Source organism: Strix uralensis, chromosome 6 (assembly GCF_047716275.1).
Source record: "Strix uralensis isolate ZFMK-TIS-50842 chromosome 6, bStrUra1, whole genome shotgun sequence".
Classification (NCBI taxonomy): Eukaryota; Metazoa; Chordata; class Aves; order Strigiformes; family Strigidae; genus Strix; species Strix uralensis.
In genome coordinates this window covers 15425831-15433689 of record NC_133977.1, presented here as the reverse complement: position 1 = coordinate 15433689, position 7859 = coordinate 15425831, and the positions used below count along the sequence as shown (strand labels likewise).

The window sequence follows — 7859 nt, the reverse complement described above, 5'->3', positions numbered from 1 at the left end:
ACATTTCCTTTCAGATATGTCTCGTGACATCTTTCAGATAAGTCTTAAGTTTTTCCACATACAGACAAAAAAGTACCAATTGCATCTAATGCAGTTTCTCATTCAGCTAGCAAGGGTGGGTGGTGAGTGGAGAAGAGCAGGGGGACAGGCCTGCTTGAATTGCAGGCTTAGCTGTCCATGATGTATTAAGGATTAATTGCATGTTTAGCGACACAGCTGTGGCTGCACAGCACAGGGGTGTCAGTCACACCACTGCTCCTGTCCGTTCCTAGTCCTTCAACATGAGCTGTTTCAGCCGTTCCATCACTCTGGCTGGCACTGATGAATTAATGGGAGGAAATGTTTATAGAAAGGTTCAGGTTTCCCAAGTGAGTGGAATGAAACCCCCCTCAGCAGTGATCAGCGAGCTCATGTCATGCAGCAGTTTGAAGCAGCCTGCCTCACAGGAACGCAAAGGCCTTTGCAAAAAGGAAACTTGTCAAGTGAGCGATTCTGGGGAGCAGTGAGAGGTGTTTTCAGATAAAAGACGTGGCTTTTCTAGAGATGCAGTGTGAATGGGGCTAGCTCTGAAAAGAACTTTAAGTCAGTAGTTCATAAACTGTAAATGTAAAAGGTTATGTTTGAGAGCATAAGTGTCCAAATAAAATAGTGCGCCGAGAGAAAGTGCAACTATTGCACACTGTGCTCAGTCAGTGAAACAATATTGCAGCTACCACCATGGTATCCAGCTAAGACACCTTAGATCTCTGTTCTGTAACTTAAATTTTAGTATAGCCATAGTTAAAAGCAAAGGAAGGGTGATGAACCCAATAAATAGGCTGAAATCATTGCAAGAGGAAAAGCTGGAAACTATCTTTATTTCACAGGTGTAAAATTCTGTTTGCTGGGGCACTTTCCGTGATTGTAGTAACACAGCTTGAGATCTAAACAGTCATTTCAGTTTAAAAAAATGAAATAAAATAGACCGTTCCATTGAAGCTATAAAACTTTCAGATGACTGTGATAAGAAAGAATGTAGGCTTCAGGCTAGCTATTAAGATTAAAGTAAAATTCACCTGAACAATATTGGAGATAGCAAAGGTGCTGGGGGAGAAAAAAAGCCTGTTCAAAACTCTGCCCTTTGAAAGCTATTGAAAAGGACCGAGTCCTTATTGTTTCCCTAAAACACTCCCCCCCGCCCCCCCCCCAAGCAAGGATTTAATTTACAGCCCTTGTAGCACCCTTCAGTTCTCAATCTCAAAGTCCTTTTCGAATGGGAAGAGAGCATTATCCTTATTTTCTAGATAAGAAAACTGGTTGATCAGCTTGCCCTTCAGCAAGAGGCAGAGCCTGGAAGAAAACTTGGCTAGGATGCAAGTACCTCAAGTGAGGACAAACATTTGAAACGGTCTCAAAATGTGATCTCCTGTTGTGAGGGGCCAGTTTCAAGTCACAGCTGAGTTTCTGGTCCGTGTATTCACAGTGTTCACCCAAAAAGTCTCTTGCATCTCCCACAGCAAAGTAGGGGGAAAAACTCCTCTCACAGAGCTGCCCCCCTTTCTATAACCTGCCGAGTGTTCAAAGAGTGAAAGAATTTCATTGGAGCCCTTGTATTAAAAATTATTTATTTAGTGATCTGTACATGGGATGAAGCAGGGCCTCATACAGACCTTAAAAAAAAAATCAAGTAAAAACATAAATACATATTTTCTTACAAAAATGAGATTTACAAAATATACATACTGCACTTGTCTTACACGTTTGTTTTTTTCTTTCTCCCACGTGCACATTATAGAATACAAAAACCCAAGCCCTGCAAGTCTGAAATCAGATCTGCTGAAGAATTTGGCTGATGGGCCCATTCCTCATGCCCAGACTACTGGTACGCCCTCAGACAGCAGCAGTCTGCCCCCTCACCCTGAACAGGTTTTTTCTTTTTAAGTTTCATTCCAGACACTTTCCCCCCCAAAAAATGAAGAGCAGCTATAGGGTGGAGACTTGCAGAATTTCCTATTTTGTCCTTAGGCAAGAATATACACACACACATACACTTATAAAAACAACCCTTCAGTGAATATAAAGGTAAAGTATTATGCAAAAAAATAAAATATGAACAAGTCAACATAAAAATTTCAGAATAGAAAAATCTGTCACATTTCAAAATGAAAACAATGCATTTGATGATTAATTTTTGAACGTCTTTCCTTCCAAGACGCAATTACTGGAAACTTAACCAGCTGTATTTTAGCTGAAATGAGAAGGCTTCCCACTTGCGGTAACTGCTTGCTTCTAAACCAGCCCCAGCCCCCTCCTGCACCACTGAGTCATTGCCATGCAGTTCAGGGAACCTGAGGAGCAGGCAAAGGGTCCATCGTGAGCCAAAAGGACTTCTCCTGTCCCCAGAAGCCAGCTGTGTATTGCCTTTACCTGCAGCGAGCTCACGGCAAAGCAGGAGAGGAAGCAGGTTTATGGGAAGTAAAGAAAAGAATCGTATCTTTACATTACATATTTTAACGGCTCTTGCTTTGGCAGGTGCTCTCGGTTACGCTCTTCTTGCCCTCTAAGTCTTGCGTTTCATTCAGCTTAGAAAAGGGACCCATATTGAACGGTAGGAAAACATCCTGCCTCCTCCTTTTTTCATAAAAGGAATGTTTATTTCTGCGAGTTCCTCACATCCAAGGGTGAACCTCAACGACTTCTTTTTGTTAGTTTGCCCATAAAAACCGATCCCATGCTTATGCCTTTCTACATAGAAAACACTTTTGTTTCCCCCTTTGTCTCCTAGAACAAAGGCAAGGGGGAAAAGCCTTCTGCTGAAAAGCAACAAGTCATTTCTTTTCAGGGTGTGGAATAGCAACGCCCTCCTTCCCCACAGCAGCAAGAACAACAGACCGAGGGCCGAATTTTCACTTTAAAACAATTACAACAGGTATCGCGGAGGTAAAAAGGAACTTGTGGGTTGACAGACCAGAGGCACCTCACCAGCACACGGTCTGGGCTGTAGCTGGCGGTGCAGTACTCACGTGATTGCTCCGCCGAGCTGGAAGGAGCAGGCAGTAAGCTCAGGCTCGGGAGTTACCCGGCCTGCGTTGCAGTTTGACCCCAGCAATTCGGAGAGGGTTTGGCTACTTCTCGGCAGGGGCAGCTCAACAGATCTGGCTTCCCCTCCCTCTCACCCAAAGCAAGGCAGGATGGTTTTAGTTGGATTGGGGTTTTTTTTCCAGCACAGCGGCAGCAAGAGAGAGAAGGGGACTTCTTGCAGGTGAAGGACTCTCCCAACTCACCAGTGGCCTCTTTTTCTGTGCTCTTCCACTTAGCTGGGCATAAGCACCACTGGACAGTCCGTCTGATCCTTTATGCAAAGATTATGGGTTTTTTCCAACCCCCTGGGAGGAAGAAAAAGTTTGGAAAAGCCTCCCTTCCTCCCTCTTCGGGGAGCCATTGCCATCCTCTTCTGCCGGGTATCCCTCTCCTCTGCATGTGTGCGTGCGCACCAGAGGGGACAGGGGGGTCTCATACTGCCGTCTCGCCTTTGCTGCCAGTGCTGAGTCTGTGGTAGAAGCGTCGCCAGGACTGAAGGGTTTTGCCAGACCAGATCCAGAAGCCAGTCGTGATCCCAACAATCATGGTCATGAGGTACTTGATCATGAAGACAGTGAAGTCTGGGCTCATAGGGGCGAAGTGGCTGGGACAGGGCACGGCATAAGTTTTGCAGGTCTGGAGGAGCCACGTCTTCTCCCAGGTGCCACGGAAGGCCTGCTCATAGAAGTAACATGCCAGGACAATGGTGGCAGGCACTGTGTAGAGGACGCTGAAGACGCCGATGCGCACCATCAGCTTCTCTAGTTTCTCTGTCTTGGTGCCGTCGTGCTTCATGATGGTGCGGATGCGAAACAAAGACACGAAGCCGGCAAGCAAGAAGGAAGTGCCAATGAAGAGGTACACAAACAAGGGCGCCAGCACAAAGCCCCGCAGCGAGTCCACACTATAGATTCCTACGTAGCACACCCCACTGAGTACGTCCCCGTCCACCTGCCCCATGGCCAAGATGGTGATGGTTTTGACAGCAGGCACAGCCCAGGCAGCCAGGTGGAAGTACTGGGAGTTGGCCTCGATGGCCTCGTGGCCCCACTTCATGCCGGCAGCCAGGAACCAGGTGAGGGACAGGATGACCCACCAGATGGAGCTGGCCATGCCGAAGAAGTAGAGGATCATGAAGAGGATGGTGCAGCCTTCCTTCTTGGTGCCTTGGGCCACAGTGCGGTAGCCGTCCTCAGAGAAGCGCTCCAAACACACCACCCGCTCCTCCAGCAAGAAACCTGCCGCGTAGGCCACCGCCACCATGAAGTAGCAGCCCGAGAGGAAGATGATGGGCCGCTCTGGGTAGCTGAAACGGCGCATGTCCACCAGGTAGGTGAGCACAGTGAAGAGGGTGGAGGCGCAGCAGAGCACAGACCACACGCCCACCCACAGCCGGGCAAATCGCACCTCTGCCTCCTTGAAGTACATGAGCCCGTTGGGCCGGGCGGGCTCGCAGGGGGCGCCGCAGTCCCGCTCCCCCAGGAACCGGTAGCCCAAGTAAGGGGGCACTTTGAGCTGCCGCGGGCAAGAGAAGGAGAAGCCGGAGGGGGGCTGCGGCGGGGTGAGGAAATCGGGGAGGTAGCCAGCCGTGGGGTGGGCCGTGGCCCCCCGGCCTGCCGCACCGCCAGGCCCCGGCGGGGCGTCTGACGTGTTCTGCCCCACGCAGATCTCGCCTGCGCCGTGGACCGGGAAGTTCTCGCAGCGGAGCCGCTCTGGCCACTGGAAGCCGAACTTGTTCATGAGGGCCTCGCAGCCCTGGCGGGCCCGCTCGCAGAGGGAGCGGCAGGGCGGGATGGCCTGCTCCAGCACGGTGCACACCGGCGCGTACATGGAGCAGAGAAAGAACTTGAGCTCGGCCGAGCACTGCACCTTGACCAGCGGGTAGAACTGGTGCACCTCCAGCCCCGCGTCCTCCTGGTTGGTGTGGCCCAGCAGGTTGGGCAGGATGGTCTGGTTGTAGGCGATATCCGTGCAGAGCGGGATGGAGATGGGCTGGCAGAAGCCGTGGTCCGGCACGGAGATGCCCTTCTCGCCGTGGTACTGCTGCGCCGCCGCGCCCGCGGGGGTCCCCAGCAGGGCGGCCAGCAGCGCGGCCAGGCCCAGCACGGGGCAGCCGCCGGCGGCCGCTCCGCCGCCGCCTCCTCCTCCAGCCCGCATCGCCGGGGCGGCCGGGGGCCCGGGGAGCCGCGGGGAGTCCTTTAGAGCCGGACGGCGCGGAGACCCAGGGGCATCAGCGCCCGACGGGCGACGGCGGGGCCCCTTCCGCGGGGCAAGGGCGCGGCGGCGGCGGCTCCGCGACTTTCTTCCTCGGCTGCGGCGGGTCGGCGCTTGCAGTGCGGCGGTGTTTCCCTCGGCGAAAGTTTCTGGAGCTGCTCCCCCCGGAGAAGGCGGCGGCGGCGAGGCCGGAGACGCGCACCAAGCCCGGCGAAGGCTCCGGCCGGCTCCGCGCAGGGTCCCGCCGCGGCGGCGGCGAAGCGGGGGCGCTGCTCCCCGCCCGGCTGCGCGGCCCCGGCGCCGGGGATTTAGGTTACGGCTAAACGGATTATTACCGCGCCCGGCTGAGCCGTGTATTTTACTCGGGGCTTAAGTAACTTTTAAAATCCAATTACTGCGCGATCCTCCCCGCGGGTCAGCTGGGCTCCGCTCCCGACGGGTGCCGCTACGGGCTGTGCGTCCGGGGTAGCCGTGAGCCTCCCGCTCCGCTCCGCTCCGCCCGCGGCCCCGCCGACACCACCCGGCTCCCGGCCCGCAGCCGCGCCGGCACAAAAAAAAGCCACATATACGCGCGGGCGCGCCGCGGGGCCCCGCCCCCGCCGCCGGCCCCATTCACAAACCGCGCCAGGGGCGGGGCCGCGCGGCGCCCGCCCGCCAATCGCCGCGCAGGGGGCGGGGCGGACGCGCCGACGGGGGGGGTGGGGAGGGGGAGGAGCCCGCGCAGGGAGCCGGGGGGTGGGGGGGGAAAGTTGCGAACAACTTTTTCCCATCCGCGGCGGGGCGGGGCGGGAGGAGCCGCCCCGGGGCCCCCCACCCCCCCGCGCTGCGGGGCAGAGCCGGGAAGGGAGGGGGGGCCCAGCCAGCTCGCTGAGGGTGGCCCGAGCGAACTAAAATTAACTGGCTGCTCTCTGAGCAGGCTTTCAAAATGCAAACAGCTGCCTGTGCCCAGAGTTATTAAAAAACAAGAAAAAAAAAAAAGGGGGGAGGGGGGAAAGCAGCGCCCGGGTATATTTGCAGAATGAGCTGATCGCGCTGTCGGGATGTTCGTGTCTGTGCGCCATCGCCTCCCCCAGCGTGGGGGGCTTGATTTGTTATCGCAGCATGACCGTTGCTTTTTGCTGGCAGAATAAACGCTTTATTCATGCAGATCTAAGCTCTAGCTGGGGGAAGGCAGCTTTTTTTGAAACGTCCAGTGTTACCTAAGCAGAGAGGAGAAATTTAAATCCCCATCTGCACTGCCGCAACCCTTTCAGAGACTCGAAAAGGCTGCAAAAAAGCAGCCAGTTCCTCTGGAAGCGCCCAGCCTGCCTGGCGGAGAGAAAATGGCATAGGTGGAGAGAGGGCTGTTACCGGCCTGCCAGGCGATGCTGAGCGGATCTAGAGCTAGGCCAGCCTCCATTTGCTAAGGACAGAAGTGTGGGGTTTGCAGCATAGCTGTGTTTTGAGGTGCACCACCAAAACACGGGTTGCTGGAACCGTCCAGCCTCTGGAACATGCAGGCAGAGCATGTCCTCGGCAGGCACAGGAGGGGTGTGCTCCACAAAAGCCCTGCAGTAGCGCCTGTGTTTCATTCTCACTGGCCTGAGGCTCGGGCTGAGTATTATTCAACCTACCCCATCGCTCCCTTTGAGGATAGAGGTCCCCTGAACTGTACTATTCTAATTCTTACTTTTACTGTTTTACTCTGGATTGTGCTCCTGTTAGCGACTACTGCAAAACGCGATCTCTACAGTCCTCCAGGGCAGTTCGAGAGAGCAGGATTTGGCTCGGGGTACTCCAACAGCAATTGTTGGACAAATGTTTCCCATATCCTCTCCTGCTCGTGAACAATGTGTCCTCATGCCAGTAAGACCATGGAGCTGCAGCTTTTGTTACATTTGTTAAGAGAAGTTGACAGTTATAAACAGGCTTACTAAAATAAATTTACTCCTCTAAAAGGGGATGTGTTTTTAAAAATAATACTGTGTTCTCCAAAATATGTAGGGGCAGGACTAGCTACTCATGGCTGCAACAGTTGCTTCTGGAAAAGCAGTCTTTTCTTCATTCTCTGTTATAGCCGTTTGAGAGTGCCTGAGAGGAACTTCAGTTTTTCAGTTTGTTAAGGCTTGTTATCTGAATTCCTTACTTTTCTATACCTAGTGACTAAGCAGGTTTTTGTGATACTCTTCACCTAAATAACCTCCCATGGTACAAACTTACATGAACTTGTCTACTCTGTTGTTTGTTCTTTGGCTGTTAATAACCTTCAAAAAGGTTATTCTTTCCAGTTGTTTCTTTTCTTTTTTTTCCATCCCATCTTTCTGTAACACTCCATGAGCCGTTGAGTCACTTATCTGTAATAATCACCCTAAAGCCTCTATTTTTCACTTCTGCTTATATGACTGACTTCATCTGCAAAGCATTTTGTGATAATCACTATGAAAAACACTGGATGAAAGGAGATGTTTCACTGACAGGCAATGACAATGCAGAGAAAGTAAACCAACTGCAAACTTTCTGCTCCATGCATCACTCGTGATTTCTGTACGTAAAGAGACAAGTTCAGAGCTAGTAAAATTGTACTGCAGGAAACTATCTTTCAGCAA

General features: G+C 52.8%; 1 protein-coding gene across 1 annotated transcript; it reads right to left on the bottom strand.

Moving 5' to 3' along the window:
* Positions 1-1587: 1587 nt before the first annotated feature.
* Positions 1588-5826, bottom strand: FZD7 (frizzled class receptor 7). The gene has a single exon (XM_074872908.1). It carries the CDS (start codon positions 5215-5217, stop codon positions 3493-3495), a length of 1725 nt encoding a protein of 574 aa, XP_074729009.1. The 5' UTR covers positions 5218-5826; the 3' UTR covers positions 1588-3492.
* Between the last annotated feature and the right edge of the window lie 2033 nt (positions 5827-7859).

What these genes read in the sequence shown, in the direction of transcription:
- FZD7 (XM_074872908.1), bottom strand. Translation starts at nt 5,217, where the DNA reads ATGCGGGCTGGAGGAGGAGGCGGCGGCGGAGCGGCCGCCGGCGGCTGC.